This window comes from Dermacentor andersoni, chromosome 9 (assembly GCF_023375885.2).
Source record: "Dermacentor andersoni chromosome 9, qqDerAnde1_hic_scaffold, whole genome shotgun sequence".
Classification (NCBI taxonomy): domain Eukaryota; kingdom Metazoa; phylum Arthropoda; class Arachnida; order Ixodida; family Ixodidae; genus Dermacentor; species Dermacentor andersoni.
The window spans coordinates 16,397,450-16,416,658 of record NC_092822.1 but is presented as its reverse complement, the minus strand read 5'-3'; the positions used below and the strand labels follow the sequence as shown (position 1 = coordinate 16,416,658).

The following is a 19,209-nucleotide window of genomic DNA, read 5'->3' as shown; positions in this document are numbered from 1 at the left end:
GTCGATTATACCTTCAGAACAGCAACACGAAGCGATCAAAGCGTGCGAAGCTTTCGCATCCACCCTGCCGTGGCTGATAGTGTCGCCTGGAGTGGCCTGGAGTGGAATGACACTATGAGTGGGCTTGGGACCACTCTCCGCACCAGACCTATTAATGAAGTATTAAAACTTGTTGGGCACCACAAAGAAAGCTTCTTTTTAAAAATCTTATGAAGGCGAGGCGACAGGTGACAATATCTTGTTCACGGCTGCTATGTTTGTTGTAAATTTGGGACATCGCATGTGCATGTCATGCTCGAGTTCCGGTAGAGCGTCCAAAATTTCTGTAGCTGTTACATTGTTTCTAGTATCAGTTCTACGAAAAAAAAAAAGTCGCAGTTACAGATGAAAGGCGAAGCATTGATAGCAATAGAGCACAGCATTGGACAAAGGTTCGAAGTTTAATTGGCTGTATAAATTGCTGTAGACGTTTGCTTACTAATAAAATTAACAGGCATGGTGTCATGCGCGCACGGCAAAAATGAACAAATCTCACTCAATGATCACAAACACTTGTTGGCGGTCAGAGAGGAGCAAACACTGCGTCAGCCTCTCACTTCAACGCATCTCCAAAACTCGAGATTATGCAACCTCCAGCAGTACGTGCGCGGGAGGATAGTGCATATGAATCCAACAGCCATCTTGGCTCGCCTCATCCTTGCACCCACCATAGATTACCTCCAAGATAGGACGCGTGGCCGCATATACTCTTAGCCGCGCTGACAGCCATGTGCAGTCAGGCCAAGCTAGAGGAGTAAACGTGCACGCGGCTCCTAAATAATAATTTTTCAGGCACTGTTGTTTACAAGGGTTGGGTGTTGAGAAAATTGTGCACCTCTACTCATAATTCGCAATTTCGCATATATTTTGTTCTGTCAGACAGTCAAAAGCCATGCTTAATTAGTCCATAGGCACTTGTAAACCCTGCCGAAGCTGTTTCGAAGCCTCGTAATAGAAACAACCACTGATTGCTTGTAGGCACTGCTGGATTCACGAGATGAGGATGGAGTCGTGGCTTGTACCGATGAAGTTATCAGGCTGAACCACTCGGTGACTTTCCCAGAGACAGAGGCAAGTTACTTGGCGTATGCCCCAACTGAATGCTTTTGAAGTGTAGCTTTACATTCCGATTCACTGTGACAGACAGTTCTCCAAGAGGATGTCATTCTTATCAGCCAGACCAGCATGTGCGAACATGAGCGATTATTTGCACATCTGCAGCAGCACTGCATGCGAGCTAGTTCATATTTGTAAATGAGATAGTTTATCTAAGGTTAATAGGTGTACCCTGCATGCCGACAATGATTACTTTAGTACTATAAACATAATTAAGGATAATGCCTGGTCACTAGTTTGAGGCAAGCATAAGTTGTTGATCTGTGTGCAATTAAACATTTCATACACACAAAGAAATAGTTAACAGTTCATAAATAACAAAAAATTAGGAGGTCTGTCTGAAAAGTAACAGGACTGATGTCACCAACTATTTATTTCTGTTCCACATGGCAAACTATGTGATGTCCCTTCAGAGTAATCCCCCTTCAGTGTCACACACTTTTTCATCTGTCTCTGCCATGCCTCTATGCACTGCTTGAAGGTTTGATGTTCTGGGAAGTTCTGCAGTTTCATTGTTACGGCTCTCTTGATGACCTCCACGCCTTAAAATAGGGTGTTTTGACAGTTCCCCTGAGCATAGAGAATAAAAAAAAGTTACAGGGTACAAGTTCAGGGACATAATTTGGTCATTATAGGTCTGCGATGTTCCTCTTGGCCAGAAACTGCCAGATGCTCTTGATGCAACAGCCATAATTTGTCTCACCACAGCTCAGGTCTCTTCTCATGCGCTGAGCGAAGCACACGGCACAAGATCTATTTGTAAATTTGCTGATTTATTGCCTGGGCCTGTGGCGAAACTCTGGACCTGACATCGAAAAATGTGAGCAGCATGACTTTCACTTTTGACTTGGTCTGCTTTACCTTCTTCCACCTTGGCGACAATGGAGACTTCTACTGACATCTCTGGTCCTTGGATTCTGGGTCGTGCTCAAAAATTCACGTCTCATCACTGGTAATGACTTGACAAAGCAACTTGGGCTCAGATTGAAGACGCGAGATGATATCCGGACACGTGGCATACAGAGCTCCTTCTAATCAGAATTCAGCAGCTATGGTACCATCTTTACAAAAGTTTTTCGCATGCCAAAATCAGTTTATCCTCCAAACACTGTCCTTTCACATGCTCGGATGACTGGTGAACATTCAAACAGCCAGCTGCCGATCAGCATATAACAGCTGCCTTACTCAGTCTATGTTACTGCCATTCCGGTTTGTTGAAGGCCTCCCTCTTCTTGAGTCATCTTCCACTTCCTCACAACCCTCTCTGAACCTCTTGTGCCACTCAAACACACATATGCATAACATGGTGTCATTGCTGTACATTTGCCAAAACATTTAGAGTGCCTCTGACCTAATTTTCCCAAAGTGAACCAGGAACTTCAGGTTGCTTTCAGGTTTCAGTTTTTGCAGATGAATGGCTTGCAAAGATAATGGTGTAAAAAAACATATGATCAGAAAAAGTAAATGGCTGCAGAAAGCTGAGATTAGTCATATTTAGCAAGACATTGTATTACTCGACTAAATAAGCTTATCTCAATTTTGCTCATAGCCCGCACAAGAGACGATGTCTCATTACTTTTCAGACAGACCTTGTACATTGCATTCTCAAGGAACCAAAAATTTAACCAGGCAAATTTTGAGAACTTTAAGGAACAATGGCCTAAACATGTGAATGAAAAAGATGAAATGTCATACCAGCATACTGGTGCTGCAGTTCAAGTGCAAAATTCCAGGAAGGAAAACTGCACTTCAACTCTCCTGTTAATAATTACCCTTTATCCAACAAATAAATGCGAATCAAGTCCTGAAGAAATACATCAGTATAATTAACCTATATGTTGCTTTTTATTGTCAAATCAAATCAAACTTTATTTGCTTTCAATGCAATGATGGATTCACCGACAAAAAGATGCTACTATGAGTAGCTTGATGAAGTAGCCGCCTCCTAAATGGGAAGCAATGGGTAGGCACAGAACACATCAGTATAACTGCAACATAAAAGAATGTTTCAACATTAACATATCAGAATGGTCTCTTTAAGAACCTTTTCAGAGAATACCGATGATTTCATGTTGGGAGAGAAAAAAAAAAGGAAACCATAACTTGAATGCAAATGAACCTATCAAGTTAGTAGTGAGCTGTACAATAACATTTTGTCCTTGTTTTTCAGCTCGTCTGGATGATGACCACTGTGTGGAACGAAGGGCTGCAGCGATATTTGGAAGGTGCCCTGCCAAGTGCCAAATGCTACCTCAGCTGTGCACTTCGCATCGTTGACATTCTGCCAGTGCTACGGGCTGCATACCAGCAGAGTCTTCTCTCCCGGTACCAAGGGCTATTCAACGATGAAATTGCGCATCTGTCTGCGACTAACGAAGATCACTAATAGTTTCTGCACTTCAGCGATTCTTGGTTCCCACTCTTTGTAACTTGCCAAGTCAGCACACTTATTTCTGGCTAGAAGCTTGGCCTTGAGCAAAGTCTATTCATGATCAGTTGTGAAGACTGACACTTGTTGCGAATGTACATTGCAACTGAGACACCCTTGTAACCTCCTTTGCAAGTGTGAACAGGCCTCTGTTTTACCTTTGCAGTTGGGTACATGTGTTTGATCAAAAAGCAGCTTTGGCCATGTTTTCACTGACAATTTCCTGTTAAGACCTGTTTCCTGTTAATTTCCTGTTTCCTGTTCATGCATAAAAAAAAGTTTTAGGAAAACCATGCTACTGTGTACTGACTGTTCTTTCAAACAACCTTCATAGTCAAGTGAACATGGATGGATATAAAGTAACAATTCCTTTTGCTCGATTCTATTCCTTTGTCATCATCTGCCAGTAACGACTGGCCAATTCTGATGATAATGCGAGTAGAGTGCAGCTTGATCACTTATAATGAGTGAAAAGTAAAAGAATTGGATTGGAATTGTTGCAATATTCCAGCACATACTACTCTACATCAATCAGGCTGTGGACCGGACTGAACCAGTTGTGCTTTAACATTGTGTTCGAAATGATTCTGAACATGCTGAAGCTATAGGTTGGCCAGCAGTTGGCAAGAAAAAAATTACAGCAGAAACCATCTTCGATGATTATCTAAGTAAATGCGAAGCATTTCTTTCCTGCACGTGGAGCAAAGCCCAAACTCCCGGGGAAATGCTCACTTGAGGACTGCTACAAACATGAAGTGCGGCACCCTGACGGCATACAATCTTAGAGATGGTTGTAGATGCTACACACCACACCAAATTTGTCTTCGACAAAGTGCTTTTGAAAGTATGCATCTGCGTCCCACATGTGGCGGTCCTCCAATCGGCACCACTTCGTCTCGGTGGCTTGTTCAGTGGCCATTTGCTTCACATGCTGCTGTTTTTTGGCCGCACGTCGCTTCTCTTGTTGCTCGCACTCCACAGCTATGCATATTTCGTTGGCCCGTTGCTTCGCCTCCTGCTGCACCGCTTCAATGTTCATTGCATACCTCTTCAGCCTTTGTAGAACCTTTGTGTTCTTACGCTGCCATTCTGCTTGATACCTTCGAGGGCTCAATGCTGTATCTGCAAGTAGAGGCCTACGTGCAACATAATGCAGCTAGAACAACTGAGCCAAGTCTACTTGTGGCATGCACACCCATACCGGTGAGTGGAGCAATGAGAGGAGGTGCCGAGTAGCGACGTGCAAACTGGTACGTTGGAGTGTGCACATGTGCATTGAGCAAGGAAGGGCCAAGCCAATAGTGAGCGGGTACATTGGTGACAAACTCTGCAACCTTGGACAGACCCGTGTTTGATCTAGACTCCGACTAGGCAAAGAAATGCTTCGCATTTAAAATAGCAAGTGCTTCTGTCAGTGAGAAATGGGTAGAACATACAGGCATATTTACGGGAGTATAGGCATACATCTTTCCATAATCCGTTTTATACATAGCAGGCAATATAGAGGACCAGAAGGTTGCTGCAGAAAAAGTGAAATTGTGCCACTGTACTTGAGAATGCTAACAAAAGTCAAGAGTCACTTCTGAATAGTCGAGCGTATTGCATTACCGTTCGCTTAAGGAGAGGCCTTTAGCAGTCTTACAAGCCTCTTGCTTAAATGAGGAAATGGCAGAATAAACTGACACTTTTCAAGATCATGCTATTGTGGAGTTAGAGCTAGCTCTAAAAGATTGGGTAACCCCACAATGAACTATGGTATTTTGTGAAACCAAAAGTAGACTTGTACTTGCTAGAGTCTCGGAATAGAATATGTCAAAACCTTGGCAGTGGGCTTCGAGCAATAACTTGTACTAGCACTGTTGGCAAACTTGTGGAACACTCCATGAACAAAGCCATCACTTGGGGGAGTTATAAAAATGGTCCTGTAGAGTATGCTAGTCTTGACCTTATTAAATTAGAGCCACTTCACGATAACTTGTAAAGTACAGTTGGCCACAAAAGATTGCAGGACACTCAACTTAGGGGGGGAGAAGGAAAGGGAGAGAGAGAGAGACTGACTGAGAGAAACAATTTTTCGCAAAGCCTGGGCATATAGTAGATTCAAATTCAAAGTTTCAGTCTGCAGGAGATTTTGTGGCTTACATAGTGGATTATTGAATTAGAACTGCCATGCCTTAATGGAGCAGAAATTCACAACTGTCACAGAACCATGTCCCATAAGGTTTTGCAGCTGAATGTACAAAAGATGTCATTTAGTAAGCTCCAATGTGCCAAGCAACACGTATTGGACTTCAGTTTGTCATCACAATGCGCTAATCCACCAAAAATAAATACTGTCACTGGGAATGTATGCTTGTATATTCTTCAGTAGATTGGGAACTACATGACTAGCCAGTTTGCTACAATTACCAAATCATTCCCTTAGCAAAAAACAAAGAAAACAAACGAGGACACTTTGCCAATATTCTTTTTTATTTCACCAATAAAATCTGTAGGGGATAAAGCATCCTTATTTTTACTTTCTCACTTTCCAATACTGTTTTTCCAACAGCCCAGATTACAGTGCCAATATGTAGATTCTCGTTCAATCACTTACAAAAATGTAAAAAAGAAACACAAAATTTAAACACCAGAAAAGCATGAATATAAACAACCATATGAAATCACTGAAATTGTGAACAGGGTAATAAGAAGACACTCCTTGAATATTTCTAATCTGAATTGGCACCTGCAGCACAAATAAACTTATGACCGATAAAAAATAATCCACAACTTGAGGATTACTAATACATATATCTGTCAACATAATAATAAAAATGAATTTCTAGAACTTTTTAAAGATTTGTGTCTGTCTTATTTGCACATGCATACACACGCATACACACACACACTAGCAAATAAAGTATTGCAAATGTCATGGTAATGACTATTTCTGAGTTAAAAAAAAAGCATTTTAATCTACTACCAAATGCTCACAATTGCACCAAAATATTTTTGACATTTTGCTTTTCTTTTTTTTCTGGTGTGCTTGAAAGCTGTTCCAAAAAAGTTGTTTCAAAATATTTTTTGCAGCTAATGATGAGAGCCAAGTAAACTGCACAAAAGTGAGTGACATTTCACAATACTTTGCAATCGTCGCGTCGCCAAACTCTGTCCCTGTACAATCAATGACTCGTTGCATGCCAATCACGGTTAAGCTGAACTTTAGTTAAAGCCTGCCACAGTTAATTGACTTGACTGCATATACGAATAATGTTACACTTTTCTTGTAGTTGAATGCAATGGTGGTGGGCTGTAACTGAGGTTAATCTTAATCATGTGACGGGTGTAAAACTGGGCGCTCACCAGCTAAACCGAAACAGGCACATACGAGTTCAAAAGAGTGTTGGAACAAGCAGAAGTATATGCTTTTTTAAAAAATTTTTTTGCACTGTTCGTCGAGCTTTGTTGCTTAAGCATACATAGAGCAAGTGTAAAGTGTGCAAAAGAGTCTGGCATTACCAGCATGCAGTTCTTGGGATACACTTGAAGCAGACCTGACGTGAAATCTTTCATCTGATAACTTCTGTGAAAAGGCCTGCCATTGTGAAATGCCACCTCAACTGCAGCTTACTAATGCTGAACACAAATCAATCCTGGGAACAGCTTTGCCAACCAACCTTCATGTGGTGACCACGAAATGGAGCCACAAGAAACATGTTCAGAAAAACGTGCTGAATGACCAGTACACTTTGTTCATAAACCACATTTTGCATGTGACTGCAAAACGTATTCCTTTTTTTGTAATTTCATCAAAACAGTGGGCTCACGAAGGCACACACGTACACAAATACACGCGTACACACTGATACACACACACACATAAATTCAAAGATTTGTACTTGTTGATCCGGAAGCTCAAAGAGTTGCGACCCAACCAGACGGGAAGTTAGCCCAATGAAATTTTTTCTATTGAACCCCTCGCAGGACAAGGACTTGACAGAATGAGATAGGGGCATGGCCTGGCTTACAGCAGCGCTGAAACCAAGGCAAATGGTGCCCGTTGTCCAACAAGGTGTGGCAAATAAAAGGAATTTTTCCAGCAACCCAGTTTGGTCCTTTTAAAGACATTGCTCTTGTTCAGCTTGCATTCCATGCTTTCACAATAGAGTTCTAATGTTTTTTTTCTCTGATCAGCCTAGAGACAGTTGGGTGCCAAATCAAGCTGTCGGCAACAGCAGCACAACACGTAAACACCACTTTCCACACTCACATCAAGACGGCAAACGGCTTGTGCCACCACAACACAGCGCCGTATGGCCACATGCCACCGTGGAGTACAGGGTGGTAAAAAGATAAAAAAAATGTCTTAACAGGTATTCAGGCAACTACTACTGCCCAATTAAGTTTAAGCCTCAGCTGCCAATACTATGTGAGGAGATCTTGTGTTCAAGAATGTTCCGTTCGATATGTTCCAGGTTTCAGCATAAGAACAAGGATTTCTGACATTCTTGAAACACAAACCAGACACTCCCTTTCATGTCGGTCCTGCATATACGAAGTCCATAAACATCCCTACAGTTGCATGTGACCCTGGATTACAATGTCCTCACGGTGGCATGTGGACATTAGACTACACCCCCCCTGCCTTATGGCTACATGTGATGGCAGACCGTAAAGTCCCCCAGGCAGCATGCCACCACAGACTAAAATTTCCCCAAATGTGAACTGTCTGTCAAAAGCACACAGGTAAGACTGTGCATGACTGATGCTGGACTCCCGGCCATGTACTAGGCATCTACTGTATCCCTAGTGCTCTGAACATCTTGACAATGAGCACGGCAATTTTCCTTGTCTTCCACAGCAGCCCTAGTTATTAGGCAGTGTCCCGTGTACTTTTAACAAAAGCCACACATTCATGTCATGATCATGTTACTTTATACATGGTCATACATGATACACGATCGTGTATACACCTGGAGCACAATGTCTCCATGGTAGTTTGTGACCCTGTGTTGGTCAATGCTTCCAGCTCCGACAGCAGCTGAACACTATGACGTGTTCTTGGTTAATTTGCCAATCTTTGTTGCCGATGTTCCCTTACAGCTTTTTCAGCCCGTGCCAGACATGCATGCGTAGAGGAGCACTGGGAATCTCAACAAAATTGTGATCAGATTCATGCACAGTGCTGATACGTGGCAACAAGTGGCAGAATAAACAGAAAAAATAATTCAGAGGAAAAAGGGTTTGTGAAATTTGTACATGACACCACATTCAGCATGCTGTCTCAAGTGCAAAAAATAACCAGTCTGTGGGAACACATGGCAACTGGAAGCCTTGACCAACCACAGGGAAGCACCAAAGCTTCTTCCGGTGCTACCAAAATGGAAAAGAAAAATACTGGTTTGCACTCCTGGGCCATTCGACCGCAGGTTGCCAGCCACACTACCGAAGAAGAAAGTCTTAGACTTAACTAACTCAGTGGCAAGAATTAAAAGCATGCACATTTTTAAAATGAAGTTAGTAAAGTGAAACGAACTGTAATAAAATGAGTGAAAAAGTGGCGGTGACATATTAACACACTGAAAATAAAAGGAAAAGCAAATGCACAGATTACCCAGAAGTTCTGGAACTAAAAAGATCAGGAGTGCACTACGCTAACTATAGATACAGAGGAACATTGCAGTTTTTTTTTTACCCAACACTCATACCTTACATGAAAGAAGCTACAAACACCGCACCTACAAGGGCACATCATGCCAAGCTTTGAGCATGCCGACAATGTGCTTCTTTTTGACAAAGCTTTGCAAGAACACAACTTGCAAAATGTCGGAACTGACCTACATGTTTTAATGCTCAAGGCCAGACGTATCAATCGATCAAAAAGCTGTACCATGCTTGGATCAGTTTTTTTTCTTTCTAATATAATATAAACAAGCAGGCTCCAACACATGCCAGCGAGTCTTGACAATGCCTAATTTTAAGTAGTTCCCTAAAGAAAAACAAAATATGTCGCTTGGACAAACAAGAACCCTGTTTTGTGCGGCGTCACTTGAAAGCGAAAGGTCTTTGCCCAGGGTTTAACAAGAAAGTGCCAATAAGGGACGGATTGGAGGGACAGTTAGTCTGGCAAGGAACTTTTTTCAAGCTATTGGTAGCAGCACCCTACCAATGTCAACTATGCTGCTTCGACCTCTTACCCACAACTTTGATAAAGTGTGAAACTCCTACCATGGTATGACAGGGTTGACTGGTACCAATGCTGAAGTTACACTGTTCGAAACATGCAGCCACCTAAGTCTGGTGGCCGGAGAATGCGCTGGCCACCACACATTTGTCTAGGCCAGCTTGATGAAATGCAACCGACATGTCATACAGGTCACATTTATAATGTGCAAGATTTACTGTTAGCCTAGAGACCAGGGGATTGGTTGAATGGTCTGGGCAACAGTGCAAGAGCAAAGGTGTAGGTATGCGTCAACATAGCAATACTGGCCTTTGGTGTGGCAACACCAATGTTTAGCCAATACGTAGGCATTGGTGAGAAGCCAAATTCCTGCACCAAGAACTGGAAATCACGTGAATCGCTGCTTACAAGACAGGATTTTGATGATGATATGAATCAATGTGGGATACTATTGTTGGTTAGCCTCACTTAATGAAAATGAGCTATGCCTTTATACCGATGGGCAGTAAAGGCCCTAGGATGTGAGGAACTTAACTGCCCAGCGTAGTCAGTGTCCATTTCTCATGGGAGAAAGTGTGTAACGCAGTATGGAAGATGCCAACATCACCTTTGTGGGTTCTCCACAAGGCATTCACGCCACTTATTTAATGAGATGCATTGTATACCTGTTTGCCACCGGAAACAAGGCACAGGTTTCGTGAAGTGTGCTAAGCAACAAAGATAAGAGTGCGACATTGAAACTCCAGCACACTTTAAGACAGGTGCGACCTGACCAAAACCAAACACTGCCAGCGGTCCCCTGCTTTCAAATGCTAGACTGATTGCTCAACTATAAACTATAAGATGCAGACAGAATATGTATCATCACTGCCACACGCAGTTCTTTTTGCTGTAGCCACTAGAAAAAATTTCTCATCACAGTCAAAAAGAAAGTAAGCCCCAAGTTACGACAGACACCGACATGTCCTTCCCACAGACACAAAGTCACACTTTGAAACACACTACCTATTTGGTAGCTGTGGAGAAAGCTGACACAAAGAACACAGTAGGAGGGCTAGGGCGAGGATGTCTATGTCGTGGGCAGGGATGTCCTCAATGTATGAAGCATTCCTATCTCATCAATCTAAGCGCATGGCTGCAACACCACAGTCCATACAGGCATAAGGTGCAGCATGCTTGGGTCCAGCAGCTTGCCAATGAGGAGACAGGTAGCAACACACTCCACAGGCACGGAGCAGGCAGTTAACAAAGGGATCGCATTGTGACCAGATAACAAGATCTTGTCCCAGTTGTCAGAGAGACAGCAGCAGTAGCAGCACCAGAAAATTAACAATGAGGTCAACATATGGCAAACACCCAATCCTGGCTGCTTCTTCTTGCGAGCCCCAGCAAGAGTACTTTGTCACAAAGTCACTTCCAGAAGTCCCTCTCTCCTGTGATGGGCTGTGTTGCAGGAGTTGTCATGTGCTACGTGGTTATCAAGGACAAACACTGTAGCTTCTGTTGACATGACTCGCGTTGACTTGTGCGGTGTGTTGCTGATGCTGCTCTCTCCTGCTCCTGGCATCTTGCACAGTCACCAAATGAAGAGCATCAAGGATGCCACATGACGACAATCCTTGCTTCGCAGATACAGCAGGCCACTGGCACACATTGTTGCGAAGGTTTCCATGGCAGGTATGTACATATTCACAGCGAAACAAGGTGCGACATCTTTAGTCCCCTCAAAAAACATCACCAGACACACACGCCTGCGCACCCACGCACGACACTTCCTGCTTTCACAAGAAGATCCACTCTGCTCACTGAGTAGCATTGCACATGGTGGCATAATGTGTTCAATTTCAGAAAGACTTGGTGCCACCCAGACATGTGAACGCCTTGTACAACCACGACAATGCTGAAGAGATAAAAATAAGTGACATGCTTGAAAGCAAGAGAGAGGTGCATATGTTGAATAGAAACTGAGAAAATGAAATTATGCAATGGCAGGCTTAACATGAAAAAGCATTCCAAATGACATGCACAGATAGAGCGTGACAATGGGCCGTGCTTCAAATTAAGTTTGGAAATACAAAAGTATGTTGCAATGAAGTTCACGGTGTGATTCTATACAACGCCTTTGTAGGGCAAAACACAACAGCGCTGTAATGCAACACTTGAATGAGCTTGACACGCAACCTTTGCAAATACTCACTTGTGCCACAGGATGTGAAAATGTAACAGGCAGGTGATGGCACATTTTCTTCTCACAAGCAGCTAACTGAAAACTCTGCATGTATTTCCAGTTTCTTAACAACTTTAGTTAGAGCAATGAGCGGCTACTTGTTTGCATTTTGATGAGATAGCTCTTACAGCTGGCTGAAGATGGTGTCCTGAAGATGATTGTACATGATAAAATGACTTGCAACTTTATCCTTTATGTGGCATGCCAACTGGTATCCTTACAATGCAATGTGGAGCTCTACAGTGTATGTCATGGAGAAACTGCCCCCTGACAAAATAACTACTCATTTGTTAGACAAATGAACTCCCATGTTTCCGCATGACCTCCAATTATTCAAAGCTGCAAGAAACAAGTTTTGCGAGGCTGTGAAAATTGAAAAGGTGACATGGCCTAACTTAAAGGAGCTTTGAAAATCTTTGTAATGATAGCCATTTGCCACAGAGATTTGAGGTTTAAAGAAAAGCTGCCCATGGGTCAGAACAAGAAAACATGAGCTATGTTTTTCCATGAGAAGAGGCGGAGAGTGAAGTTCTCGCCTAAAGCTCCACATATGTGATTCTTAACCACCGCAAGATGCACACGTCACCACTATGACTACTACTGATGAGACATATAGAAGGTGACCTCGTTTGAAAATGCTACACTCCACTCACCCCTATGCAGACGAAAAAGTGTAAAAGGCAATACAAAGCATAGGAAAGCATTGTCCTGCATATTTACTCATGTCATTGTTCATGATTTTCCATATATATACCACACAGCTGTTTGGTCTTTGTCAAGCTTCTTCCTCTTTAAATGGTGTTCCACCGACTCTGGCATTTTAGCCACATCAACAAGGGTACCACACAGTATAAGCACCTGCCTCCTGGAAACGCTAAATTATAGAGAGACACCTCAACTGAAAGAAATTGAAGGTATGAAGGTTGCCAAGCGAAGCATTCCAATCCTCAGAAGGAAAGCACACAATTCATTCCGACTGGAAGCTGATTCAATGAATTTTGGTGCAGTCTCATAAAACCTGTAGACCTCATTGACAAATGAAGTACAATTGCAAGCTTGACATACAAAAAAAGGAATTAAATGCATGTTCCGTGAATAAAAAGTATCTTAAGGAACTATGAAGGCAAGATAGATAGAAAATATGAATAAACACATATCACACACGACAAGCACACAGGCTGTTTTTGCCTATGAAGGTGAGGAGCCTATCCTACATTCGTCTGCTTTAGCAAAGCTGGCAATATGCTACAGCTATTCAGGCCTAGGGGGTAGCTTTCCACCTTCCTCGAAATATTTACCAGTCTTCCAGATACAACCCACCATTTACTGGACACCTTCTGTACCAGGAGAGGACTAATCTTCCTTCCATAATTCAGCAACTTAGTCCAATGACAATGTCAGTTGGGTGTTGACTAGCCAATGAGTGAGCACCACGAGGCAGAGTGAACTGGCAACGTCGGTTGCTTTGTGCTTGTGCATACATACAAACTGTATGGCACCGTACTATAATCAGCTAAGATTGCACTGTAATCTGCTGCTTCGAAGTTGCAATGCTAACAGCCACAAAGATGGTATGTTGAAAAGGATCACATGTTGCCAATCACAGCAGGAACTTTGTACCATTAAGTCACCTGACTTTGTTTGTAGTGGCTGCTTGACATTGATTGGCCATAGATAGTGGCAGAAACACAGAACCCAGCCAGATAAGCATGAATTAAGGTGTCCTCTAGAGAACACTGTAGGAAAGCGTGGTCACAGTATCACATGGTCTGCGTTCATGTGTATGCCCTACCTACTCCCCAGATGTGTCCTGCTGAACACCACTGATATACCGATAGGTTGACGGTGAGTCACATTCACAAACTGATAACTGTCCTTGCTCCACTCAATCAAAACCTTCACACCTTTAAGGATGTAACTTTCCTACAGAATGATGATCATCATCCCTTTTATGTACATTTTATCTTTTTGATGCTTTCTGCCTGGTACTTACTTGACTGGAATGTTTCCGAGTCTCACAACACCTACCGCAGAAAATTATTGGGTGAATAGCACTATAGAAAAGTATAATGAATGCCGATTATTACTGTTTACTCTCTCCCTTTACACTCTATACACATTTTATATCACAAAAGAATGTGTAAAGCTTTAGGGTTTCATTTTGACACACAACATTACCTTAATCAATAATCCTGTGCTAATCTAATCTCTTATCAGGAACACTACATAGTGCTTAGATGATTATGCGTTACTAGCAGCAAAGCACAAGACATGCAGCATCAAAAAAAAATGGATGAAAGAGTGATGATGATCATTGCCGTAATGAATTTACACCTTAAACTGTGTAAAATTCTAAAGAGTTGGGGAAACTTACATCTTAGAGGGTGCATGTTTAATTAAGAAGCATGGGTCAATGCTATGAGAAATGCTGAAGGGCTGCTATGAAGTTGCAAGTCCATTATCGCAAAAAACAGCAAAGCCTGTAACAAGAGCAGAGCCAAAAAACAAAGACCACTTGCACTGCTGTCTCAGTTTGCTGCTTGTGAGAGATCCAGCATCTACTGGATGCAGCGAACATGCATGCACATACACGCAGACATCATACTATATACACTGTACATTAATTAAGCTGCGTACAAAGGCCCATGTTGCTTCACATGCGACATCAACCAGCACTGGTTTCACACACAGGAGTGAGTGCATACAGGTGGTATCTGACCACCACGAAAAAAAAGAAAAGAAGCGAGTTACATAAATACCATTATGAGGCAAGACATCCAGATCACCCCAACACTTCCCCTATTCTTGCTCGCCTACGTGTAACCAGACTGCATACTGTAAAAGTTTAAAGGCAGAAGAAACGAAACACAAGCTGCAGCCATACACAAACATGCAGGTAGCACCATTTTACTTTGCTTGCACTGCAGCTCTTGTTCTTACCTATTCATTACTGCATTAATAAGGTGGCTTTAATGAGCCCAGACTAGCTTTGGGAAGCCTGCCAGGGTGTCTCTCCATCTCAGCAGCGTTAGCTAACAGTGCTGATAACAGTTCAAAACAAAAATGCCAGGAAAAAAGAAAAAAAGCCCTGCAAGCCCTGCAAGGTGCATCGCCCCCAAAATTGATGGCAGGAGTGCACCGAGCTTCAAATGCACTGGCCTACTTTGCAAAAAAGAGAGGATCAAAGTGGGCTCCTTGCCTTACGTCTACCAGCCTTTCTCAAAGATAACTGCATAAAAATGTACAAATCACCTATTCACGAAACCCTGTTAGACCACATAATTTTCACTTGAGGTTCCAAAGAAAAAGGAAGGAGCTTAGCATCACAAACATCAACTTTCAATAACTGCTACTTGTCACATTCAGCTCCTTTATGCAATCACTGCTGAACAGTTTTCTGAGCAGAGAAGCCCTTCAATGCCTAAACGTTGTCCACAAAGTGTCAAAAGTACTGTGCACAATTATGAACAACAGTGAGTGGCTTGATCAAGCTGATGATTTGTCAGGACCACTGTGCACCTACCACGTTGGCCTAGCATAAAAATGCTAGGCCAACAGGACCACTCAGGAAGGCAATTTCCAAAGTTGTGGACCACTTTCCTGAAAGCCAATGTTTCAAACAACCAAGCTTCCTCATACTACCTGTGCCTGTAAGAGCTATGTGAGAGGGGACGGTCAAAAACGGTGTCGTAGAACATCATGCTCATGGCCTACAGACCTGAGCTTTCCATTGAGCTTCGTGACAAGCTGTCAAAAGTAACAGTGCAGAATTCCAAAATGAAACTCTTTCTCTGTCTCACACTATGAGAAAGATCTTCTAGTAAGTGCTAAAAAAAAAGATACCAAAAAGCACACTAGAAGAATGATCTGCCATCTTCGTTTCAACATCTTGCATCATTTTACACGCTTCATTTTCTCTGGGTTGCTCATATGAGAACCTTGTGCTCACACTGCCTCCATTTCAAACACAGAGAGTAATCTATAATCATGGTTCGAGACAGAGGAGGTATGCATGAGATACACTAAACACTATTTTACACAAGGCATAAACACACACACACTGCGGCTCCAAAGAACAACTCTCGTGCTCTAACGGTTACCGCGGTTCCCCTTTTGACAAACTGAGACAGGAGCTAGCCGATGATTTAGAAAAAAAAAAGGGGGGGGAAAAAGAAAAAACACTTTTGCAACATGAATGTGACACAATGACAAGATAAAAGTGACAAGAGAACCATTTTTCAATCAAGCAGATGAAAAAAAAAAAAAAATGGCAAGTATGATATGGGCCCGTACAAGTGCAAAGAAGACTACGAGCCACGAAGGGACATGCCTGGGGCTGCAGGGCAGAGGTTGAAGTTAAGATCCTGAAACTTGTTTTATCAACTAGCATGTTAAGAAAGCAGGCCAACGTTTCAGTATGGGTAAAAACAACCTCAAAAATGAATTAAAACTAAACAACAGCAGCCAATGGCAAGGTCAAAGATAAGATCATGGGCCCTATTTATACTGTAAGCTAGGTTGCAAAAAGTATAGCGCTTTCTAAAGAAAGCTAGGACTCCAGCATGGCCAGATGTTCAGGTAAAAAAGAAACCCGTCCTTTTGTTCATGGGGTTGAGACCCAAGAGACACAGCGTGCTGTAACGAAGCAGGCGGTTCCATGCATTGCCCCTTCGGGGTTTTCAAATTAGAGGTAGCTCATCTTTGAAGATGGCCTGAAGCTTTTAACTTAAAAGCAGAATGAAAAACTATGCGCATGGATGACACTTTAGTTGGTTGAAGTCAGGCTTTCAGACAAACGTTGGCCAAGTTCTAGAGTTATACATCATGTAATTTCTGGCCTTTGCTGCAGTGGCTTTCTATTTCTCTGGCATTTGTAGAGCCAAATGAATAGCACTGACTCAAGTGTCAAGCTGCCTGCATCACTCACTTCCCCATGTTCACTTGCACATTGCAAGACATGCTTACCCTGATTTAATCCCAGCATCCAAGATCATGGGATTTGACTGCAGCTAAATGTCTACAACGGAGTGCTCTGAAAGCAGCACAAACATACCAAGAACCAGGGCCGGAAAAACGGTGACATTTGTGCAACTGTCATCTTCTTTCCTGTATTCATTATTGTTTCATTTTACACTGCTTAGAATGTTGATAAACTTTAACTTGCCTCATTCACCATTTTGTTCATGAAGTTGTAATTGAAACCAGCACTTTTCTACATGCTTGCCACAGCCTCTCACGATACCACTGCAGTGTTCTCTTGTTCTAGCTCTGAGGCATCAGTGAGCTTGTCAAATTTTATTTTCCCCAAAGAAAAGTGGCCCTTAACAATGCTTCGAAGATCAGTGTGAAAACAGTCAAATGTATGGAACTGCCCCTCCTATTTGAATAGCTGTATGACAGAATCCCTGGTGAAACCCTACTTTGGTGCCATATGTGTGCATGTAAGAAAAGGTGAATGTGCCAGCCTGCGAAGAAACTCAACATGCAGGTATATGCAGTATCACTGCTACCAACCTGCCGCCTCTATTTACTCCAATTGGAGTACATGGCTGCATAGCTTCCAAAGAAGATGAGCGCAGTAAAAATTAAAGAAAGCATAAAACTCCTCTGCTCTGCAGCACCAGACAAGTTTGCTCTGAGCCACCTTACGTCAATAACCAACCAGCGATACGCTGCAGAGGTGGGAAAATCTAAGCTCTAGTATGTTTCACACGCTACAGCTTGATGACAGCAATGTGCTTAATCAAAGAAAGGAGATGCTCCTTGATTTGCAGCTCTGTTCGAGGTGCCTGCTGAAGTCATGCAGTGGCCTGGTCAAATCAGACTAATTCTTATTTTACATAAATGTCATGCCAGACAAAGGAACTTTCTGTTCTCATATAAGCAATTGTCGAGGTAAATTTAGCGTGACATGTGCAAGCTGAAACTTGCACACAATAAGTATGTTTGTGACGGTAAAAAATCTGTCGCTGGCAATTACCAATCTCAATGCAGTGCCTTAGGAACGCTTTTCATACATAAAATAACTGCGCTGACACACCAAAGCTTGCTGCTTCAGTGAATATTGCCAGTACATCAAAGCATAAAATTATATTCTGCACAGATCTGCTTTAAAAACTGCCTGCCATAGTGGCAATTCTCACTGATGCAGCAAGCTGGAAGCCGTGGCAAAGTCACGCGAGTGGCTTGCTACCAATCCACCACCACTTTTCAAATGAAGACAACCAATCAATCTTTGTAAAAAAATACCTGCTAAGAGAGCTGACAGCAAACCACACTACTGCAAGTTTGACAAGACCAGGTGTGACTGATGCTTAACTCTGTATTCACAAACTGGCCTTAACTCCATCCTTTGACAAAAGTAGACACTGCGTTTTGAGTAACGCTTCTCAGAGATTCCTGTGATGATGAGCTGCTTGAAAGCTACCCCTCTACACCAGTCTTTGAGCAGGTGTTCAAGGTGCCTCATTATGAAATTACAGCCCAAGAATCACCGAGACGTGTAATCCAAGCACAGTAACTGTGGCAGCTGATAAGCGATGTCACTACCCTTTTCTTCATTATTAGTTGAGGTGGTGTGTAGAGTTGAAGCCTGTTTGTGGACACAGACATTACTGTAGGCGTGCCAAGGATGTGCTTGTGCCAAGTCTCAGCCACATGACGTACCAGCAACGCAGCAAGGAGCCCCAACAGAGTTGCAAAAAAGGCACAAGGGCCACAAAGACATGACAATTTACAATTTAAGCTCCCGACCCAAAGTCGATCACAATGCTAAACAACTCTGTATAGCTACACTCGCCACGTGTCACTAGTGGCAGAAGCTTTGTGCCACCTAAAGGCGCAGCTCTCGTCTTCTGCCAAACGGACAGGCCAGTGTGGGCTCACAATATTACGACGAGATATAGCCAGCGTCCACTGCCTCCTTGAGCGCATCCAACACTGTGCGGTTGGAGCATGTGCCTGACATTTTGTCCCTAGGGCATCTCCAAACACAGCTCACAGTGGCAGAGTGTGGCTCCTCCTGATGATGTGGCGGCCAACCCAGGAGTTGTGCTGTGCCGCTGCAGACTTTCCTTAGAACACAGGAGCTGCTTAAGCACAACCCTGTGGGAGTCGCTCTCACAAGAGGCTTCCCGTGGATGAGCCGTTGCCAGTCCGAGTGTCGAGGTTGAAGCGGCTTTTGAGACTCCCCACATATGCCTCGTGCAGCTTCACTAAGAAACTATCGTCCGT

General features: G+C 42.9%; 2 protein-coding genes across 2 annotated transcripts in view; one reads left to right on the top strand and one right to left on the bottom strand.

Moving 5' to 3' along the window:
• The window catches only part of LOC126527102 (testis-expressed protein 11-like), a 16,361-nt gene extending 9,632 nt beyond the window's left edge, over positions 1 to 6,729 (top strand). Inside the window, exons 8-9 of the mRNA XM_055068562.2 lie at positions 1,018 to 1,110; positions 3,326 to 6,729. Of these exons, the coding sequence (XP_054924537.1) occupies positions 1,018 to 1,110; positions 3,326 to 3,541 (309 nt within the window). The 3' untranslated portion in view covers positions 3,542 to 6,729. The remainder of the gene's footprint in view (positions 1 to 1,017; positions 1,111 to 3,325) is intronic.
• Positions 6,033 to 19,209, bottom strand: part of DCP1 (decapping mRNA 1) — a 28,774-nt gene continuing 15,597 nt past the window's right edge. The window contains exon 10 of the mRNA XM_050174824.2: positions 6,033 to 19,209. Coding sequence (XP_050030781.1) covers positions 19,096 to 19,209 — 114 coding nt within the window. The 3' untranslated portion in view covers positions 6,033 to 19,095.